At 35.9% G+C, this 23,086-nt stretch overlaps 2 protein-coding genes across 2 annotated transcripts in view; one reads left to right on the top strand and one right to left on the bottom strand.

The window, feature by feature from the left end:
* LOC105036704 (uncharacterized) overlaps nt 1–7,292 on the top strand; it is an 8,026-nt gene extending 734 nt beyond the window's left edge. Inside the window, exons 3-8 of the mRNA XM_073255886.1 lie at nt 3,289–3,345; nt 3,453–3,534; nt 6,295–6,390; nt 6,488–6,612; nt 6,701–6,719; nt 6,816–7,292. Coding sequence (XP_073111987.1) covers nt 3,289–3,345; nt 3,453–3,534; nt 6,295–6,390; nt 6,488–6,612; nt 6,701–6,719; nt 6,816–7,061 — 625 coding nt within the window. The 3' untranslated portion in view covers nt 7,062–7,292. The remainder of the gene's footprint in view (nt 1–3,288; nt 3,346–3,452; nt 3,535–6,294; nt 6,391–6,487; nt 6,613–6,700; nt 6,720–6,815) is intronic.
* A 6,904-nt stretch (nt 7,293–14,196) lies between these two features.
* On the bottom strand, nt 14,197–18,278 carry LOC105036737 (homeobox protein knotted-1-like 3). The gene is made up of 6 exons (XM_073255887.1): nt 17,703–18,278; nt 17,474–17,594; nt 15,166–15,353; nt 14,938–15,069; nt 14,546–14,682; nt 14,197–14,455 (listed from the first exon to the last, which is right to left on the bottom strand). The coding sequence occupies exons 1-6, from the start codon at nt 18,018–18,020 to the stop codon at nt 14,452–14,454; spliced, it is 900 nt and encodes a 299-aa protein (XP_073111988.1). The 5' UTR covers nt 18,021–18,278; the 3' UTR covers nt 14,197–14,451.
* Between the last annotated feature and the right edge of the window lie 4,808 nt (nt 18,279–23,086).

Genomic DNA, 23,086 nt, shown 5'->3' on the forward strand with positions numbered 1-23,086 from the left:
ATATGATGAGTGCTTCTGAATTTTTTGTGTATTCCCAGAGGTCTTGGGTTTTGGGTGCAATTCGACTTGGAATACAATTCAGTTGACTGTTAGCATTCTTCCTTTTTTATTTTTATTTTATTTTATTTTTGATTCCTTTTGGTTTTTGCTATCTTTATTGCTCCCTCTCTCCTGTGGTACTTATTGAAGCTGAATAAGAGGATGAATAATCATCTTGCTTTTATTGCTCGATTGCTACTCTGTGAATAGTAGAAATCGGGTACTTGAATCTTTTACCGGTGCCGATGATTTAACAACCGGACTGATTTTTTTTTTTTTTTAGAAAAAAGGCTTGATCATCTCGAAATGGTTTGATTGATTAATCAAAATGCTTATGATTGTGCAGAATATGAAATTTAGATTATAACAATTATACTTAAACAAGAAATTTGAGATATTAATAGAACTCTACTGAAACGTGAACTTTTCTAAGCCAATTGTCTTTCCCTGACTACTTTCTCCATGAAAGATCGAACTTAGGACTCAAAACAACCTGTCCTGTCTTGTCTTTTTCAGATCATCATAATATGAACTAAACAAAATGCATGCTATCGGAAACTTAGACTTGCATATATACTTACATGTCTCGGTTGTTCATCTTCAACTACAGGACATTACATATCTGTCAGTTATATGATGGCTATAGATACAACAAACTTCCATAAATTGTTCTGCGACAATCACTGTTGGTTCTGGTTCAATGATCATAAAGTAAATTATCCTACCATCTTCTTTATATCATCTACTAGAAAGTTTGGAGTGCATTTACAAATTTCCATCCCATCATGTAGGTGGAGGATGGTGTCTGGAATATTTGGAGTTAGTCAAACAAAATCACTGATATCACACCTACAATGCATACTTTGACAATGATGCCAAACATATCTAGAGCAGCAATGATTAGGCGGCGGGCTTTATTTGATTTTTGTTTGGATCATGGAATTTTTTTTGGTGTTTGTTGTAGGTTGTTGGATACTTGATACCAGGATAACTATACCTATGATTTAGAAGAAATGCTAGCCTTTTTGTAAAAGTCAAATAAATGATAAGAGCTTGAAGTAGAATCTAGATTCCTTTTGGTAGGATAACAATAGTTTCTTTTGCTTGTACTGCCCAAGCTTTCATATTAGAGTCGTCTATGTCTACTCTAAGAATTTTCAATGTTAAACACAATGAACTTTTCATGACTAGTCAACTAGTAGACGAGTTTCAGAATAAGATGTCCCATCCATCACAAAATTTGTTGTATTGATAACAAAGAAAAAGAATGAAGAAAATAACCACAGAATTTTAGAATGGAAGAATTGACCCTAGCACTCGTGTGTTTGGAACTGGAAATTCTTTGCTTTTTTTTGCAGCCTAGTATTTTGATATGCCAGAATTCACAACGGTTTCATGCTCATGCATCATTGTTTCTTGCAGAATAACTTGCACATAGTAAAGGGGGTGCATGCGCGTGCGCATGCGCACTTGTGTATGTGGCAGTTGCCTCAGGTCAAAACTTAGATGTGATTTGTACATAATGATATCTGTGCATTCACATTCCACAGCAATCACTTTCTCAGAAGTCAGAATAGTTATCTGCAGCAATCATAAATGACATTGTGTTAAAGCAAAATGTTAAAGAATATGTCTCTGTTACTATTTTCAGTTTAGCACAGTACATAAAATTAGGGTTAAATTTAGCTTTAGACTCTTCTTAGGAAAATCTTGATCTAAATGTTTCAATCCTGGCCAAAGGATCTGACTGAATGTTCTAATTTTGGACAGGCAGTATTGAGATTAAAATTTTACAGTAATCATATGCATGATTTAGAAACATGAAAATTGCAAGATGCGGGCCATATAGTTATAAACTGCGTAGAAGCGAGTTGAAATGGATATTCAAGGTAGCAATGACATTATCCCTATCATGGCAAAAGCATGCAGAAATATAAGGAAAAGATGCATATGGTGTTTTTATATATTTATATTGGCTTGCTAGTTCAGGTAAGTATAAGACAACAGTTTGGTCAAATGCATTTGTGTAGTCTGCTTAATTGTGTACTTAAATGCAGAAAAGTAAATATGTAGCAATATAATATAGAATGTCTTATATTAAATAAATTTTTGTATTTGTATGTGCACTTGAGCATGCATGCATGTGTGCACAGGAGCAAATTGCTCATGCTCTTATAGGGGAGAAGCATGCTGACAGGTAGAAGCAGAATTGCATATTCCTGCAGATGTCACCAATCTCTCACTCTCTTATATATTTGCACATAAGTATACAAATAGGTGCAAACATATGTGGATTTAGAAGAAATGGTTAATATTGGGTCCATTTTAGCAGCAAGTGCATGGTTTGCCATATTGACCTGTACCATCCTGTAATGACTGTACGTACCATACTATGCCAGTAAGCTACTGGTATAGTACCAAGTTCAGTATAGTGCAAGACTAAACCGGCTTGTATTGGGTGAAACTGATCGGTTCTGCCCTATTTTGTGTTGTACCAATCTTACTGCCTAGTTTCGAGGAAGTAACATTGCTGGGCATGGGAAAAAGGCATCCTGACCTAGTATTGTTATGAGAGCTGCATCACACCATATTGGGCATACCATACCATACTAGTAAGATACCTAATATTGCTACAACAAACCTTGAAGTGATGGAGAGGTACTTTATATTGTACTAAGCAAATTTATGCAAACGTGTGTAGGTACATACTTTCAGCAAGCAACATATATGAATCTCAACAAGCAGAGCATGTTGCCATGTCTTCTGTTTGCTATGACACTGCTTTTTTTATTGAGAAATAAGACAAACTTACTGTTCATAATTCTTGTCTCCATTTGCACTCTATAGGCTTTGAATTACCTATTTTTATTTGTGAAACATGACCATTGACCCTAGTCATTTGACAAAGTGTCATGAGAAAGAAATTTACTTTGGGTTGGCCTATGTTAGTTTTGTACTTTGGCCTTCTATGTTTTTATTGTCCTTGGGTGAAAATCATGGATTTCTGATTAAAATCAGTGGTTTGATTTCTTTGTGTACTTCATATTTGCATGTTGCTAATGCTTGATCATGTAACATGCTCCAGTTTTCATTATTTTTTGCTTTGCTTTACATAGCCTGGAAACATAATTAACGTTTTATGCTAATTGAATTGTTTTTTTTTTTTTTTAATTTTTAGATCTTAGTCTCATTCAAAATCTGATGCTTGAATGAGTTTGAATATTCTCTAACACACTTGTTTCTCCTTAGTGGGCCATGTGTATCTTACATGCTCCGCAAACGAGCTCTTTACAATGACATGTCAAGGTAATATCAGTTGTATTTTCTTCAGCATAAACTATAAAAGTATACAATCCTTCTTTCTTTCTATGTTCATTTTTTTCTTTGTCCTTGTATGACTGCTTTCTGTTTAGGTATGTCTGCTGTGCTGGCTATCTACCATGTAGTGGCAAATGTGGGGAGAGTCAATGTCCAGAATTTTGTCTTTGCACTGAGGTATTAAATCATTTTATTTTTGATTTTTTTTTTTATATATATCATAACATCATTTGTTGACCTAAAATAGGAAGGTCCTTTATCTTTAAATATTATCTTAATGTGTTATAATTGTTAATGTTGTTGAGATATTTGAAAGCCTGATATCTTTAGTTGGCATTGTCACTGTCTTCAATTTGCATCATTTTTTTTTCAAAAATTTGGTTCTTTACCTTATCTTAAATCAAAGAAAAATAAATACATGAATCTGTTTAATAGACAATAAGGTCTTGTGACATCTTGTGTGCTATCATAAACTCTACAATTGAAACACTATGTCAACTAATTTCGTTCTACAAAGAATGTCTATTATGTTGAAGTATAATGTCTCGTTAATTTTTTTTGAATGATAGATGTATAAAGTTTGAATGAGAGATACCGATTTTAGTGCTTTGATAAATTGTTTGAACATCCACAACAGTTCAAGGTTTGTCAAACTGATATTGGAGGTCACATGGCTGGCAATTGGTTCGATACGGTACGGGTCTATACCATGCCATTCTGGGATGAATCAAAACAAAGACTGAAGGGGGGCGGAAGGAGGGAGGGAGGGAGAGGAAGGGAGAGAGAGAGGGGGTCGGGGGGAGGGCCAGAATTTGAGCATGAGGGCCACCTTGGATGTAGGGAGAGAGAGAGAGATGGGGAGAGGGGGGACATAAACCCTAACCCTTGGAGAGGGAGGAGAGAGAGAGAGAGAGAGAGATCCTAATCTGAACCCTGGGAGAGGGAGGGGGAGAGAAAGGGAGGGAGGGAGGGAGAGTGGGGAGAGGGAGGGGGAAGAGGAAGAGAGGGGGATGGGAAGAGAGAGGAGTATGACTCACTTGTCGGGATGGCGAGAAATGGCCGGAGGAGGCTTTGTGAGAGTATTGAGAAAGAAAGGAGCCATAAAAGGAGGCCTAACGAGGGCGTCAGAATAGAGAGGTGCAGTTGGAAAGGCTTTATGAGGGCATCAAGAGATAGAGGAGCAGCTGCACACATCGAGAAGGAGAGAGAGACAAAGCTCGCATGGTCAAGAGGGGGAGAGATGAGCCTTGACTTAACTCATGGATTTATATACTAAATAGGCATATTAAATCGTGCTGGTAACTAACTGGTTTGGTTCGATACGTTCCAAAATTGACTGGTTCAATACTGTTGGTAATCTTTGATCCCCATGGTTTCTTATAGATAAACTTAGGAAAGATTGTTTTTCTTGTAGAGGAGAGCAATGTTATCTCAAAAAATGAGAAAAAAATTTCAGTCTTATTCAACCCTACATAATCTTTCTCCTTAGAAGGGGCCATATGGATGGCCAATTAAGATGGAATGTCTGTGTCTATTTCTTTGTGACCCTTTTCTCTCCTTTATGTATTTGGCTTACCTAAGAAAAAGGCCCCACAAATAATATCTTTTGGTGTGGCAGTAATTGTCTCACAACACACAAAGAAAATGGAAATATTTCTGATTCAGACAAAAAAGGTGAAAATTGGAGCAAAGTAAACCTAGATGCTTACCCTTCTATAAGCACACTTTAGGCCAAGTCTCAATGGAACTCTAAAATAAAGAGATGTACATAAATTAGATGTTCAGGAGGAAGGAAAGGGATCTAAATCCTTCAAAATTGATATTAGAAGTTCATATTTCCAACATACTATTTAAAACTCCAGTAAGTCAAAAAAAATATAGAATAAAAACTGAACATAAATTCTAAAATCTTTAACAATAGTCTTCACGAACATATGCATCAACACTGAATGAATGAAAAAGTGAAGGGATGTTTTGTAGCATTTTAGATGACAGCATGAATTGGACATTGTCATTAGAATTGTGTGATGTGTGATGTACAATTAAAAGATAGTATTTTCCCCTTTTAGTTCATCTAATTCTGACTAAATGCTAGCATTATGTATATAACAGGCCTTGCTATATTCATTGAGCCTTATCCTTCTCTACCATTTCTATTTACTTGCATTTGTGTTAATTCTACTAGTTTTCAGATCCTTGCAAAACTTCTATCCAGGTCTTGAAGGTCTCCTGTTGTCTCCGTCAATGCTTTTACATGAATTGAAGACTTTCTTTTTGGAGTCTCCTTTAGTAGATGTGCATGCTATCTTAGTTTTTCTCTATTTCATTTTCCTCTTTTTGGTGCAACAAGTGCCATATCTAGAAATAATAAAGACAAAGAGGAGACGAAGGGGTCGGGGGCAAGAAATAAGAAACAGAGATGTATCTGCTTCTTTTACCATACAGGGAATCTCAATGGTTTAGGAAGTTGGAAAGTGCCAGATACCTGTAAAGAAATAAAAGTGTGTGTTGAATGCTTATATGACTGAGATTTGAGAGAAATAAGGAATTATTGGCAGGTCATTCCCCCTTTCTCTTTTCTATTTTTCTTCTGGTGTGAGGGGGCCCTTGAGACTTATCATCTTTACTCTCCGTTTCCAGAATTTTTCATAAATAGTGATTGAAAACGTACCTTTTCTTGTTAGTTTATATGTGAAAGGCAGTTCTAAAATTTGTAGTTGATATCTGCGTTGGCCAATTTTACTTGGCGGTTATATTGAGGTCGGCTTTCATGTTTCATGATAGATCTAGATTACTTTTACTCAGATTATAAGTCTTTTCCATCATTTCTTTGAAAAAGAAATGAATTTTTTGTCTTCTTGTTATTATCTTTTTAGGAATGTTGAAGCGTGCCTTCATTTATGGGTATTGAAATTCTGCTCGATATCTTTGTTTCAGGTGGTCCTATGCTTTGGTAACTCAGTTTCCTCGACACGCTTCTTGCTGCAAGATGAGTTCAACATACAGACGACTCAGTGTGACAACTGCATTATTGTAATTATATATACATTTTTTCCAAAGTTATCAATTTCTTGTTTCAAAACGAGCTACTATCTTAAAAAATTGCGCTTTAATGTACATTTAAATGCAGGGATTCATGTTCTGCCTCCAACAAATTGCATGCATTTTCTCCATTGTTGCCATGATTGTTGGAAGTGATGAAATCAATGATGCTTCCCAGAGTTTGTCGTGTCTGGCTGACTTTGCATACTGGACGTAAGACTACCTTCTTTTCCATCTTTGTTTTTAGTTCTTGTTAGAGACCATTCAACACCATACTTATGTACTTGCATATTATTTGCAGGGTCTGTGCATGCATGCAGGTAAGAAAGAATGCCAAGCTTATGTCAGAATTCCATCTGCCTTTTTGCATTCCCAGTGACATTTTTCAATTGATGCTCCTGTAATTTTGCGTTCAGACACAACATAAGATCGAAATGGATAAGAGAGATGGTAAATTTGGTCCATCACCGGTGATGGCAGTGCCTCCAGTCCAACAGATGTCACGCATTGATCAGCCTATTCCACCTCCTGTTGGATATCCACCAGAGCCAGTCTATGGGCAACCATACGGGTATCCACCACCTCCTCAGGGTGGATATCCACCTGCTTATCCCCAAGCGGGGTCTCACCCACCACCTGGTTATCCTGCTGGTAACAGGTAGAGGGAATTTGCATCAATAGGAAAATTGGGATTCAGGTTGACATGTGAACACGTACACAGTTCAGGACTTCAGACATTTCTTGGTCTTGAGATATTCTTTTGAGGGGTTTACCTGTGTTTTCTGGGAGTATTTCATTCTTATAAGTTGACGATGCATTGGATATGTATACAAATAACAGTTTGATGACTGCTTCATCTTCCACAGTTCCTTATCTATTACTGGTACCGGCAGAAAAATCTTGGTTATTATGTTTTATTCTTTTCCCTTATCTTGACGTACAATGATTGCAAGATGTTACGTAGAAATTAATCTCTCTCAATTTGTTTTCCGCAAAATTTAAATGACTTCTTAGTATTTTTTCAATATTTAAGGATTGCAAAAACTTTATTTATTATCTATAGTAAAATATGTAGCAAATATGAGAAAAGTTTTAATATTGTCTTCCATTTGTTGACCCCGGGTCTTCCCATTTTCTGTGCTTCCCAAAGCGCATTGTGCTAGTCAAGCATTTCATAGGTAGATCTACCTTCAGAACATTATGCGGATAGTTTGCTAAAGTTTAAGAATGAAAAATTCAAGCTATTCATGTTTGCAACTAGAAAGTTGTGAAATTATTAATAATCAGCATAATGATGGTATCAGCAACATCAATTAGAAAATAAAGAAATATCTGGACGGTTCTACAGCGGGACAGGGGCGGCTGAAGGGCAAGGTCACTGAAGTCCTTGCCTTAGGCCCCCGCCCCCAGGAGGCCCCCCGCTCGCTTGCATCCAGCATCACGGTCCAGTCTCCGCCTCCGGCATCCCGGTCCTGCCTCCAGGCCCTCCATGCTCCATCAGTGACCGCATCCCGACGTCCCGATCCCGCCTCCGGCATTCCGGTCCCGCCTCCAAGTCCAGTCACGGTCCAGCCTCCGCCTCCATGCCTCCACCTCCGGCCGTCCGGCGTCACGCCGTTCCAGTCCCGCCTCCACGCTCCATCAGTGACCGCATCGACTGATCGGCGCATCCCAGCGTCCCGATCCCGCCTCCGCCTCCATGTCTCCGCCTCCGGCGTCCCAGTCCTGCCCCGCCTCCAAGTCCACGCTCCACAGCTCCACCAGTCCCGGTCTCTTCAGTCCGGCAAGGCCTCTTCGGTCGGCAAGGCGGCAAGGCAAGACCACCAGGAGCCAAGAGGTGAGGAGGTCCAGCCGTCCAGGACCACCACGGCTCGTCGGCTCCACTCCACAGTCCACGCGCAGCCCCCAAGTCTCCCCTTCCCGCTCGGTCCGAGAGTGAGAACTGAAAAGTCGCCTGTCGCGGCTCGCCGATGACTGATCGGTCGGTGACCGGTCACAGCCACAGAGCAGTGGAAGACGAAAGGGCTGTGCTGCTGTGGCATCGATTTTTTTTTTCAAAAATCAAAATACGTGGCAGATTGTGATGGGCAGATAGCGTGGGATGGTGGGAGAGCGTGGGAGAAAACGAAAAAAAAAAGGGCGGCGGGCGGCTTGTAACAGCGGTAATTAATCTGGTTCAACCACTTCAGCGGTAAATTTTTTTCAACGATCATTTTTTTTCTTTTATAAAATCAACCTGAATTATTTTTTTTTATATTATTATATTTAGACAATTGATAAAAATATTGTGGAATAGTATTGCAGTGGATGCTCCATATTTTACACAGCATTCAACAATCGGGTGCTATTATTCTCATTTGCAATCAGTATTGAACAATCGGGTACTATTATTCTAATCTTTATCTATTTTTTATTTAATTTAAAATTTATATTATATTATTATATATTATGTTTATTTTATTTAATATTTGATTCATTGAATTAAAAATTTTGATTGTTGATCTTGTATTGGCTATTTAAGAAATATAAAATAATTATAATAGTTATATCTTTTTGATAATTCATAATAAGAATTTAAATATATCAACTCGAAAATATAAATCTGGTTATTCAAAGCTTCAAAAAAAAAAATTAATAGTTTAATACAATCTCAAAAAGGAGCTCTCGATAAATTCTTTACAAGTAATAAAAATAATAAATTAAAAAATATTGATGAATACTTTTTAAATGAACAAATTAATAATCTTTTAGAATTAAATGATAATAAAATATTAGAAAAAGAAAAAGTCAACGAAGAGATTCAAGATAATCTTCAAAGTTATAGTGAAGAAAATCAATCGGTTAATTTAAATGATTGCATTCCTAAAAATATTTATGATCCAAGTCAATGGATAAATATTGATACAAATTTGAGAGATTTATTAGTAGAAAAAGGTTCAATTAGAATTGATGATATAGATTTTTCTAAAGATGAATTTTCAAGATTTTTTTTACTACATACTATATTCAAAAGTTGACAAATGGAGATAAGCATGAAAGAAGATGGCTAGTTTATTCAAAAGATTTAGACAGAGTATTTTATTGTTGTAAATTATTTAATTCTATTCTAGTATAAGTAAACTAGCTAATGTTGGTAGTAGAGATTGAAGAAATCTTAGTGCTAAACTTAAGAGTCATGAGATGAGTAATGAGCATGTTATTAATATGTGTTCATGGATTGATTTAGAAATGAGACTATTGAAAAATAAAATAATTGATAAAAGTATTCAAGAATAAATAAATAATGATGAAGAACATTGAAAAAAAATCTTATTAAGAATTTTTACTGTAGTAAAACTCTTGATAAAAATAATTTAGCTTTTCGTGAAAAAATAAAAAGATCTATCAAACAAATAATAGAAATTTTTTAAGTCTAATTGAAATGATTGCAGAATTCGATCCGGTAATGCAAGAACATATTCGATGTATTAAAGATGATAAAATTCATACCCATTATCTTGGACATAATGTATAAAATGAATTGATAAATTTGTTAGCAAATAAAATTAAAAATAAAATTATTAAAAAAAATTTAGAAGCAAAATATTTTTCAATAATACTTGATTGCACTCTAGATACAAGTTATCAAGAGCAAATGTCTTTTATATTGCAATGTGTAGATATTTCATCAAGTCCAATTAAAATTATGAAATATTTTTTTGAATTCTTAAAAGTAGATGATACAACTGGAAAAGATCTTTTTGATGTCATTATGGATGAAATAAAATATATTGGACTTGATATTAATAATTTAAGAGGACAAGGATATGATAATGGATCTAATATGAAGGGCAAACAGCAAAGAGTGCAAAAAAGACTTTTAGATATAAATCCTAGATCCTTTTATACGCCATGTGGTTGTCATAGTTTAAATTTAGTACTTTGTGATATGACTAGTTCTTGTACTAAAGCTATATCATTTTTTAGAGTAGTACAACGCATCTATTCACTATTTTCTTCTTCTACTAAATGATGAAAAACTTTGTAAGATAATATTTCTGGTCTAACTCTTAAATCATTATCACAAACACGTTGGGAAAGTCGTATTGAAAGTATTAAAGCAATAAATTTCAAGCTCCACAAATAAGAGATACTTTATTGGAATTAGCAGAAGTTAGTGAACATCCTAAAACTAAAAGCGAAGCTAATTGCTTAGCAACATATGAGCTTGAAAATTTTGAGTTTTTATTGGGCATGACTATTTGGTATGATATATTATTTGCTGTTAATTCAGTTAGCAAAAATTTACAATCAACAGATATGCATATTGATGTTGCTATAGAACAATTAAAAGGTCTTCTTTCTTTTTTTGAAAAATATAGGGAAGATGGATTTGCATCCGCTATGATTTTTTCTAAAGAAATTGCATCTGAAATGAAAATAGAACCTAAATTTCATGATAAGCGTATCATTCACAGAAAAAATAATTTGATGAGAATGTTGACAATGAAATAACAAAATCTCTTGAAGAATCATTTAGAATTGATTATTTCTTATATATAGTAGATCAAGCAATTTTTTCACTCCAAAATAGATTTGAACAATTTAAGATATATGAAAATATTTTTGATTTTCTATTTAGTGGTAAAAAATTGAAGTCATTAGATAATGATAATTTGAAAGAATATTATCTTAATCTTGAGTGTTCTTTAAAATATAATAACTACTCTGATATTGATGGTTTAGATTTATTTTCAGAGCTAAAAATTTTTAAAAAAATTATACAAGTGGAAGAAAACAGTCCAATGGATATACTCAATCATATAAGACGACTCGATTCTTTTTCAAATGTATATATTGCTTTTAGAATAATGTTAACAATTCCAGTAAGAGTTGCTTCGGCTGAAAGAAGTTTTTCAAAATTAAAATTAATAAAATCTTACTTAAGATCAACAATATCTTAAAAAAGATTAAATGGATTAGCTATATTATCAATTGAAAAAAAAATATTAGAAGAATTTGATTATAAAAATTTAATTAAAAATTTTGCATCTCAAAAAATTAAAAAAATAAAATTTTAATAAAAAATTTATATAAATTTTAATTAAATAATTATATTTTAATTTTTAATTTTAGATCTTCAAATATGTTGAGCCGCCCTGCCGTGGAAAGAACTTTGCGTCCTCCTTGAGATAATACATCTAAGAGGGTAAGACAACTTGATTTATATACTGATAAAAATTAATTTCATGCTGAAAAGGAGACCTGACCATGTCAGATGTTCTGCGTTTCCGTCGGATATCTGAGCCGAGGTAACAGTTCCCCAAGCGAGTTTTTAGTGATCTGACATCATTATCAATATTAGGCCATTCTTCACACAACCATAGAAACTTAAACAGACCATCTGGTGGTCCCCTTTCAACATTAAAATGCTCGGTATGGATTGGAATGCATAATAATTGCTGTGCTTGGTGTTTTATTTCCATCTGACGTTTGTCAAACTTGTCATGTATCCTGATGCACGATAAAGAGCTAGAGAAGCAAAGTGGGCCCAGTGAGTGTTAGCCCCAAACACCTTTGTTTTCGTTATAATCTCTCACAACTCTCACATAGCGGTAATTATATTATGATTATGTGAGTTCAAGAGCATGTGACTGTTACAATCCCAGAATGCACCATTTACCAATGCCTGCTCATCTTGCACCTGGTTCACCATTCATCGGAAAACTTGGCATAAACCAAAGATTGACTCTCGAACCCAAAGCCTAGCTACCAGTTTCCATGTAATAATATTTGTCATAAACCTTTAAAACAGACTCCGGAGTAAACCAGATTTAGATGATCTGAGGATCCAGCATGATAAAGAGAGAGAATAATCACCGTCGCAGGGCCGGGTAATGCTATGCAGACCCAGCTTTGCGCATATCAAACGCTACCTTGAACATGTGGCAGGCGGGGATTAATGCAAGTCCAGAAATTGGTGCAACATATTGTTCCCATGTCAGCGTTACTGGGCTCAGATAAGTATAACTCTTCATTGCATAAAACGAGCGCCCCATTTTCCAGAGATCACAAAATAAATCAAAAGATAGGAAACTACATGAAATATGTAATATTAGGAAAAGCCCGCTGTGGCAATGCTTCAAAGGGAGACGCAACGTCTTACCCAAAAAAAAAAAAAAAAAAAAGGAGATACATTAACGTGCAAACACTCCATTCTAGTGTTGTTCTTTCTGCTCTTCTCCGTTGCCACTATCATCGATATTGTTGCTGCTCTACCAACATCCCTCCTCAGCCGTCTCTCTCATGTTTCTTTTCATCCCTAGTTACCACAGCAACGAATTCTCTACGACCCAAGTTGCAAGAAATTCCTCTAGCTTGTGGTGTACCTGTGTAGATTTTTTTTTTTTTTTTTTTTTTTTCGTGATGGTGCACCTGCGTAGATTCTATGGAAGTTAAAAGAGAGTACAGGTGAGTCTGTTTGTGATTATAATCTTGAATTAGATGCCGGCGAGAGTGGCAAATTAAGCCAATAGAGTTTGACCCGATAATAGGAAATTTCTTTTACAAAAGCTGTAGAATATATTGCCTACCAGCCAGCCTTTTGTCAGGTGATTGGCAGCTGTATTGTATTTCTCAAGAAGAGGAAAATAAGTTGAATAGTATTTCCTCAGATACCCTACTCTCCTGATCTCTCTCCTTGTATCAATTCGATCAAAATTTATACTTGAGTTTCCGGATTCGGTTTTCCTTCTCTCAGGCGGGCCTTTCAAACTTGAACACGGATTTTCTAGGAACTAATGCAATATTTTGAGAAAGTCATTCTAAAACCCAAACAAGGATGAAAAAAAAAAAAAAGGAAACTTGTTGAGATTGTGGGCTTAAAAAATTAGGTAGGTACAGCAAAGACGGTTTTGGATGGAAGAAAATTCTAAATTAAAAATTTCCCTCATAGTCTATTTGGATATTCTTGCGGAAATATACTCTAGAAATCGGGTCCATCTGCTCGCCTAGCCCATAGTCTTCTAGGAGCCCTGTCCAAGTCCTGATTGATTTGTCCCAACCTATCGGCCGGTTGGTCTGCAAGGAACCAAAAAAGATACATGACGTTCTTTTTGTCCTTCCACGGGATTCAAGTTAAGGGGATTTTGGATTGGTATGGACTACGCTCAAACAGGTTGTTCGATCCAAATCCTTTAAATTATCTAGCTCAATGCTGCTCGATTATTCAAACAAATGATCTTAAAAGTCATCTCAACCTTTTATTTATTTCTTCTCAAAAGAGAGTACTCAATAGCAAAAGAGGAGTTTCTCTAAATAAATATTGATAATTAAATTTGTAGTTACTTAGCGAATTGACCCCAACTTAACAAATTACACCAAGACCCACACTGTAACCTAATTACTTGGTGATTTCTAGGTGGTGCCTATATATATTGTGCATGGTTTTAAAAATGTCTTTTTTGCTTGTTCTATATATGTAAATGGTAATGATTCCTTCTCCTGCATCAAGGTCTATTATTAACGTCATCTTCCCGCATCAATGTCTCTTTTTAATATCATTTTTTTATTTATCAGTTTTGTCTTATCTCGCAACTTTTAAATTCTGCCCTTTCTTTTCCTGTTTCATGGATTTTCTTTTTTCTCTTTTAGTAATTAAAAAATTCGATTCTGTGGGTTTTCTTGAACAAATAGATCATAGTCAGAATGCCAAGCTTAGATAAACAAAAGTGAATTTAAGGTCTTACCGAACAAAGCATTCATAAAACTAACTACTTCTATTTATGAAGCATAAAGGCTGCTGCAAATCACTGAACATCAGTTAATAGACCATACCCTATTTGCATATCTCACAACATGATTAAAGTTTAGATATAAGAAATTAACACAATCACAGTAAATACTTTAGTGACATATAGACCAAGTAATGAAACAATTTAAATTCATCTCGTTTACAAGTAGTCAGTACATAAAATGCATTGTTGTAGCCGGCTAAGAAACTAGATTGAAGTTGCTGTTCCTTCTTCTTCCGCTCCTTGCTGAATTAGTTTGTTAAAGTATACTTGTAGCCTTTTACCTGCAAAGAAGCAGATAGAATTTTACTTCTTTTTTAAAAAAAAAAAAAAAAAAATCCACCATATAAACAAAAAGGATAGAACAAATGTACCTTTTGCGCTTAGATTTCAAAGTTGTTGCTGATTGGGAGTTACTGTGCCAATTACGCTTTCTCTGGTTGATGAACCAATTGTTAATTTGTTTTAACTGCAAGCCAGTCTCCTCGACAAGTTTTGCTTTGTCATCTTCCTGTAAAAAGGAATACCATAAAATATTTATTTCTATAGCTTTACTCCAAAAACAATGAGATGCTTTGATGATCATAGGCAAAGCATTCTAGATGGATCTAACATATGATGATGTGGTTATCTTGTCTGATTCTATTTCACGAGTGCAGCGCTAAAACCTCATCACCTTGCATGATTGCTTGCAGTTTATTTGTCCTCTGATATTGTATTTAGAGTAAATAATGCTAGAATATAACTCTGTTGCACAATCACTTACTGTTGGGTATGGCCATTTAGAATGTGATAGCCACCATTGCTTTAATACTGAAGTCGTGTCACCAGGCAGCTTCCCTGCCCTTCTTTTTCTTAGTATCTCCTCTCTTACATCTCCAATTCTTGATTTAAAACCCTACATTACCGCATGGAGAAGATTTGAGAAAAGCTTAGTTGGAGAGTCGAATCCTATTACCAGTTGAGTTGCAAGAACAATTGAATTGGAGAAAACCTGTTTTAATTGAATCTTCAATTCTTGTCTCACTCTCTCCATTAGCGACCTCTCAGATTCAGTAGGAAGAAGTGGACCAAATCCCATCATATCATGCCCATCAACAGTCATACCTAAAGGGCCATCCAACTGAAGCTCATCCTCATCATCAGACATTGTTGCTCCTGTTCCTTCTTCAAGAGTCAGTCCTGAAAGAGTTCGCCAAATCATATGCATGGACGGATAAATGATTTAAAAGTTTCTTTTGTCTGAGAAAATATTGAACCAGGAGTATAGTTTTATCAATCTGATAAGAAGTAATTCAAAGTGTGTTCGATTGACATTCGCACTAATGAAAGGGAGACAATTGATTAACATGTAAAGTATAAAAAATTTTCTCAAAAAAAATGTGAAATATAAGGAAAAATGAAGAAAGGTTAAGTGGGTAACAATGTTAAATAATTAATTTAACTATAAATAACTCATTAAAGCTCAGCCTAAAGAATGGAGATTGATGCAATATTGAATTTACACTTAGCAATTTTCAAAAACTACTACCATCGAAAAATTCCAATATATACAATCTTAGATATAAATTGCTTTTTTAGACACAGGATTCTTATAGAATTTAATCATAATAAATTTTCTTATTAAATTAGTTGCATTTTCAATTCTTCTAACTAAGATGTGATAAAGTTGTTGTGACTGATCATTTAGGCTTAACAATATGGTATTCTCACAGATGGTCAGTACCTTTGCTGCCGCTATCAAATCTCATTTCCATAAGCCATTTTGTTCTGCGGTTGCCAATTTGAAGGAGAATCTAATATGTACTCAAAAGTTACGTAGGACAAACATTTTTTTATTTTTACTTGTTCGGGGTAGGCAATGTATGGAGACGATAATATTATCCAGCCTGCAAATAATCTAATATTTTAGGCCTCCAGAGGCCCAACCATCAATTTGATCAAGATTGCCAGCTAATTCTCTCTCTCTCTCTCTCTGGCAGAGTTGTCTATAAAATGGAAAATAATAACAAAGGGATTTATATAATACCATTAATTACTTAGAATTGTAGAACTAAATGAGCCTCTATACAACACAATCTAAGATGATACCATTTCTCCAAGGTTGATTGATGTTAGGAACACTTCTAATTTTAATCAAAAAACAAGTCCATCGAACTGCAAATAGAATTGTGGCCAACATTTGAATATTTTATCATGCTAGTATTGTCATGGATATGGTTCTGAAGTTGTCTGGCCAAATAGAATTCCTTGATAAGCATGTTGTTGGTAGCACTATGATACAAGAATTACTCCATAACGAAGCCTTCAATTATAAGAAACAGAAAAGCCTCCTCTTCATAGAGCATCAGAAGTTTTTATGTGTTAGAACACTTGGTAATGAATATGATGTAAGTTTGGTGATCTAAAACTCTTTGCCCTTGACCAACTAAATTAAAGATCAACTTGACATCCCTTCTGGAGTAAAGCAACAAGAAGGACATTCGAGTTTTATGTCTATTTTTAAGCCATGAGTCCTCAGGAGATTTCTTCAACAATACGAGGCCTCTCGTCTAACAATTGGATCGATTAAGGCCTTCCTTGCTTTCAGAGACGTTGAAACACGTAGGACCGTTCCCACTTGTAGGACTACATACTTTGGGAATTTATAGAGGACAAAACTATCGAAATGATACAATCAATCATGCTTCATCATAGAAACATGAGAATTTTGCCTGGAGGAACGATTAAGCCCAAAAGTGGAGGGGATCCCTATCATGCACGTGTGGGCCACGAAACCCGACCAAGCCTCTTTTGTCGCCATTTGCCCACCTAACTTAACTAACGCCTCCCTTGGTCCGGACTCCAACAATAGTGCCTTTAAAGATTACCAATAGAAGGAGACTTGACAGAAAAAAAAAAAGAAAAAAAGAAAAAAAAAATGTAAAACAAGGTAACCACTTAGAAAAGAAGCAAGCAAAGACCGCAACAGGACGTCACTCCTATATCTATCTTAAATTCTTGATGCCTCCCGCAAGTAACCATCGAAGATGCCATATCAAAGAAATATCATAATTCATAACAAATCATCAAGCTTAAAAGTTTAAAACAAAAATATTACATAGCTAATCATATACAAGTAGAATGACTCAAACTGTGAAAGGGTTCTGTATGAGAATTAATTAAGGGTCTCGAAGAGAGAGAGAGAGAGAGGAGAAGACATATATATATATATATATATATATATATATATATATATATATATATATATATATATATATATATATATATGAAGAGAGAGCAAGAGGTGGATCGTTTTGTACCGGTGAGATCTTGTAACGATTGCTCGATCTCGTGGCAGGCCATGACGGCCTCCACGGCGTGGACTCGGACGTGCTGCTGGAGCTGCTCCCTAAAAGAACACAACACCAAAAGATACTGCGCCTGCTCGCGAGTACCATGAGAACAAAACGCTCAGAGAATCGAAGCAGTAGAATTTGTAGTGGTGGAATGATTAGAAGAGGAATTATAATGAATAATTCGACTGCTTACGAGGAAGGTGTCGAGGTCGTGCTTGTCCGGGGGGGAGAGGAAGGGGCGGTGGCGGGTGGCGTAGGACCGGAGGAGGTGGTGGGAGTTGGCGAGCTGGGCCTCGATGAGGGGGAGGTGGTCGATCGGGGTGGCCACCCGGAGGCAACCCACGTGTGCCCCCACCACCTGCTCCCACAGCGGGTGCACCGCCATCTCCGCCTTCAGCAGCTGCCGCTGCTCCTCCTCCGCCGCCGCCGCCGCCGATGAAGACGAACACTCCCCCCCTCCTCCTCCTATTCCCATCTCCATCCTCAGCCTCCTTTGATCACCTTGCATCATCCTTCTCTCTCTCTCTCTCTCTTTTTAAAGGAGGAGTCTCATAAAAGAGAGGGTGGAGGAATCTTTTCGTGGGATCCGCGAGAGAGAGAGAGAGAGAAAAGGGGATAAGGAGGACGGAGTTGGCTAGAAGGACTGAGTAGAAAAGAGGGCCGGGCAGGCTATGTGAAAGCAAGAAGGAAGGTGGGGGAAAGGAATCCAATTATGTTTTAAAAAGGAAGCTACCGAATCATGGTATATATTTGAGGATTTTGAGTTGCGTGCGCCTCTCTCTCTCTTGCTTTAATGGTGAAGGAAAAAGAGAAGCGTTTGGCCAAGAACTGGAGCTTAGCCTGCCATGGTCGTCTGCACCTTCCTCCCCTGCTATCCTTCCACTTTAATTTATTAGTTTAGTCGCAATCCTAATTTATTATTGTATGGCCCTAATTAATATGCGTTGGTTGTATGCTTGTATCATTGCTAACCACAGCCTTGGGAGTGGGGCCGCTTGGTGACTGGTTTTTGTCTGTGCTTTGTTAGTTTTATGGATTCTAATTTTGATTATTATTAAAACAAGATCAAAGCAATATCTATAATTTTAGCTCTCTTCCAAGGCCTGAAGATGTCTTAGACGCCGATTTGGTGATTCCTGTTTGGAGTTTAGAACAGGACTTTGCTACGTATATGTTCCAGTCCTTGGGATCGAAGTTTCTGCGAGAACTACGTACGTGTCCATCAGCCTCGTCCTTTAAAAAATACATTTCCTTGGTCTAAGAATGGCACAAAACTTTTAGGTGTTACAATAATTGAGAGATTTTGCTTAAAAAGTTATTCAGCTAGTGCTCAGCTTTTCTCTTGCTTCAATACATGACATGCCACGCAATGCCTACTTTCAGAAAAAGACATGGTGTACGCAATGGCAATTGGCCGAAAGAAGCGATGTGCAAGCTTCAACAAGATCCTCACACCAAATTGTTCGAGTTACTAAATCTTACATGGAAAACATATGCACGTACCTAATTTGATAGCATTAATATTGTTTGCTATAAATGCAGACACAAAAACCTAGTTCAAATCTGTAGAAAGTTTAGCTAGTGACTCAAGATTGGATCTTAAATGCTGCATCCGATTTCCTCTTGGATAAAGCTAATTATTAAATTAGTCATAATTTCTGTTAGGTATAACACTGATAGTCTGGCATGGTAAGGCATTGGAAATTTGAATGTACGGCCGCGATTCTCACCTTCTAGCGTGCACTTTGTCTTTTATTATTCAATGGGTTCATCTTCATCTTCTATATATATACATTTATATAAAGAAAGAAAGAACAAGATGAGCAGGACATCCAAAAGTGGGAGCTTAGCTATTGATCCGCAGGAATATAAATTTTAAAGCAGACGCTGTAGGTTGAAGTGAAGTTTTATTCTACACATCTAATTATGGGTTGTGCAGTCTTGATCAGGTGCATTTGATGTGCCAAATTAAAAGCTAGTTATTTTGAGGAGCACTTTCATGAAAAATATGATCTCAATTTTCGAAAATTCTCTTGCTTGAAAGGAAATCCGGGAAAGTCATTTCCTATGAAAAAAGCTACGTACTTAAACCGATAGACGCAGATAGATGTTTTTTTTTTTTTCACGCCACTCATGCTCCTAATTCGTAGATATATGCATCATGCAAAATAATAGCAAATTAAGTTCTTTTGACATATATAATATTGGCTAATGAGACCATATGTAAGGTTTATAAACCAACATTGGAAGTTACATCATTGATAACAATTAAAACTAGAAACATGTTGCTAAATTAGAAAAGAAAAGCAAAGTGTGATATATATACAAAAGAAAAACACATTTAGATTCCCAAAAAAAAATTAGTAGTTAAAAACACGCAAATTCTTACTGTGAATCCAAGTGTTCTAGCACTATAATCCTACTGAATTTTGAAAGCAATAATTGTGTTAAATTTTGTAGATGTTGAGGAATGTTTTTTAGGGAAAAAGCTGCATAGGTACCTGACACTGGTAGACTCATTGAAAAGGTGGTTTGGTATATAGTTTTACTCAAAACCACATGGAAACAAACACGCCCGATAACAAAGACAAAATTTCCAGATGTACGTGAGTTTGATCCGAATCCAATCTTAACCTTAGTGACATCTAAATTGAAAGAAAACAATTCCTTCCACCAAAAGCAAAATAATAATAATAATAATAATAATAATAATAATAATAATAATAATAATAATAATTTCATTCTATTCTATCTACCTCTTAAGAAAGATGCATGCTAGTGTGGTTTAGGTTTTAGTTCACACTAACAAGAGTTTATCATTCTCGCTAAAGTTGAACTTGAACTTGGCAACGATGCCAATTAGGGCACTAGCAAAGATCGTTGGATGAAGATTTTTTTTTTTTTTTTTAAAGGAGGGTTTTGCTTCACAATCCAAGCAACCACTAGTCATGTAACTTGGGCAGTTCTTAATTATGGGCCAGGCCAAGAAAGGTCTACTTCTATATTAATAAATTACAAATCCTAGGTTGTCGCGACATACATATAGTCCATTACCAAAATTATCAACCATGATACAATTTGCACACAGTTGCATTAGCTGTCAAATATACTTCAAAATCTACTCTACTAATATTTTAATATCATAAATTATATAATATAATTCATTTTAGGTTAGGCTTGGTTTGAATCGGGTTGTGGTTAATTATTGCTGCTGCCAAGATGTTTATTTCTTTGCAAAATATTTTTTTTCTACGAGGCATGAGAGGATTGGTAAAAGATGGCAGAATTAGTATAATATACAAGATTAATTGAGTATGAAGTTGCCTAGCGGCTAACTCTGACAGGCCAGATGACCTATTATCATTCACATTTAACTTGTTTTGGGTTGTTATCATTTTTAATCAAACCTAGCCGGACGGATACCGGATTGATGCGTGCTCACTTAAATCTAACTCAAGCTGGCTACTTACCGGTCCAAATCTATCAGAATCTGCAAATTACTAAAATCATTGGCCCTGGAAGAATGGCGTATTACCCTAATCTCTTACTATTTAAAAAAAAAAAAAAAACTCAATTTCGTTCATGATACTTTACTTTCTATTCTAATCTTTCAAAGACATACACACGTATTATCTTGGAGATGGTGGAAAAAAAGATTCCACCTCGTCCGTCCACTTCCAGTCCGCATGACAGGACGTGCGGTGCGAGCAAAGCCGGTGGCCGCTGGGCCGAGCCGCGGGTTGGGTGGGTGGGCGGATGGCGACAGCGACGCGTCCAGCGCCGAGCACCAAGCCTGAACGCTTGTCGGTACGTCCGCGACGCGCGATGTCGACGGCCCGTGCGGTCCCCCCCCGCCCCCGCAACCATCTCATCCTCCGGTATCGCACGTCTCCACCCAACCCTTTCGCACATCAGCTTAAATGTTAAAATATTATTGCTTACCAAAAAAAAACATATTATTGGAATAAACAAGAGCCCAATCCCGGGTGGGTTGTGGAATAAAACAAGTCAATCCACCCACCCAATCATGTTTATCGACAAATCTGCGCACAAGGATGGAGTTATTCCAACATTTGCATGGGTTTGAGATGATCTCTTGAGATCCGCTAATCGCTGCAGTCCTTTTTATGTTTGAATCTTCTTTTAGCTTTCATGGTTGAATAATTTATCCTGTTTTACATGTTAGGCTTATCCTATTCAGGAGTGACATCTGCATTGAGAAAGTGGGGCCACGTGTTGGATTTCAAGCATATCAGTGAATTGTTGGTACCTCAATCGACTCCTCCTATTGTTCTCGTGAAACAGGATATTTCCTCAAACATAAATTCAAGTAATATTATGGTGGACATCACTTGTTCGTACCCAAAAAAAAGGAAACGTGGACATAGTTTGTCCACATAATGCATTACTAAGACTGCATAATTAAGGATGCTAGATATTTAACCACTCCATGGATGCTAATGGTGAATAATGTTGTTCACTTATTTGGTTGGTACTCCATACCCATCGTTAATGCTATCTTCCAAAATATTAAGAAATACTAATAAAGAAAACTTCATCCAAGAATAAGAGTCACAAAAACAAATAGGAATTTGAGGTTGGTTAAAGTTATTTCACTATCTCTCGGAAAACTTAAACATGATTATCTATTTTTTTTGACTCATTGACTAGATAAGATTATTCATGCCTTTTTATCTAGTATTTGGCTAGTTAGATAGATAGCTTTATCTTATGCACCCTCTAACCAGCATCTAATTATGGTTTAAGATCCTAAATTTACCTATAGATATGGTGTAAATAACATCTTTCATCTCTTGGTATGGAAGGACTGCATGTGTTTGAGTGGTCAATCTCTACGAAATAGAGACATTTATTTTATTTATATAAAAGTGTAAATTTTTTGTTGATATGCAGGCAACTATAGCCTACATGCATGTCCATAAAAAATATGGTCACATGGCAACACTTTCTACTCCTAGATATTGTTTTTCTAGGATAATTTACTGAAATCACCAAACTATAGTTTGGATAGTTTCTTCTCTCACCCTCTAAGCAAGAAAGTTAGGGAATTAATTCGCTCTCATTTTACAACTAATTAGTGAATCCTCTATTCTGCAGGTGGTGATTTAATCTGCTTGGAGGCCGAGGCTATGACCTAAACAAGATAAGATATCAGATAGAAATTAGCTCCTCCTGATCTCTAATGATGATGATAATGATGATAAATTATTTTAAATTAAAAATTATATTTCAAAAATATTGTAAAAAATTTACTATATAGATAGAAAATAGTAAGAAAATAACTGATCATGACCAACAACCTCAAGACTATGAAACCGCTTTTCCTTTTTTGGTAATTTCAATATGTTTCTAGTTTTATATTTTTTTTTATTTTCTTACCGTGATACAATTTTCACATGGCATACTTATTTTTGCCATACCCCAAATAGAAATTGGTTTTCTTTTCCTTTTCCTTTTTTGATCCAAGAGCTTCTTGAAACCCATTTTGCTTAGCTGTACTTATATATTGATAGCATGTTTTTAAGTTGTCATCTATAATTTTCAATTTTTTTGAAG

The sequence above is a fragment of the Elaeis guineensis genome, chromosome 4 (genome assembly GCF_000442705.2).
Source record: "Elaeis guineensis isolate ETL-2024a chromosome 4, EG11, whole genome shotgun sequence".
NCBI lineage: Eukaryota > Viridiplantae > Streptophyta > Magnoliopsida > Arecales > Arecaceae > Elaeis > Elaeis guineensis.

Excerpts from the sequence above, each read along its gene's own strand:
- LOC105036737 (XM_073255887.1), bottom strand. The coding sequence starts at position 18,020 with ATGATGCAAGGTGATCAAAGGAGGCTGAGGATGGAGATGGGAATAGGA. Across the intron at positions 17,595-17,702 it reads ACGACCTCGACACCTTCCTC|GCGCAGTATCTTTTGGTGTT; the intron begins GTAAGCAGTCGA and ends ACTCGCGAGCAG. Across the intron at positions 14,683-14,937 it reads CTAAATGGCCATACCCAACA|GAAGATGACAAAGCAAAACT; the intron begins GTAAGTGATTGT and ends TCCTTTTTACAG.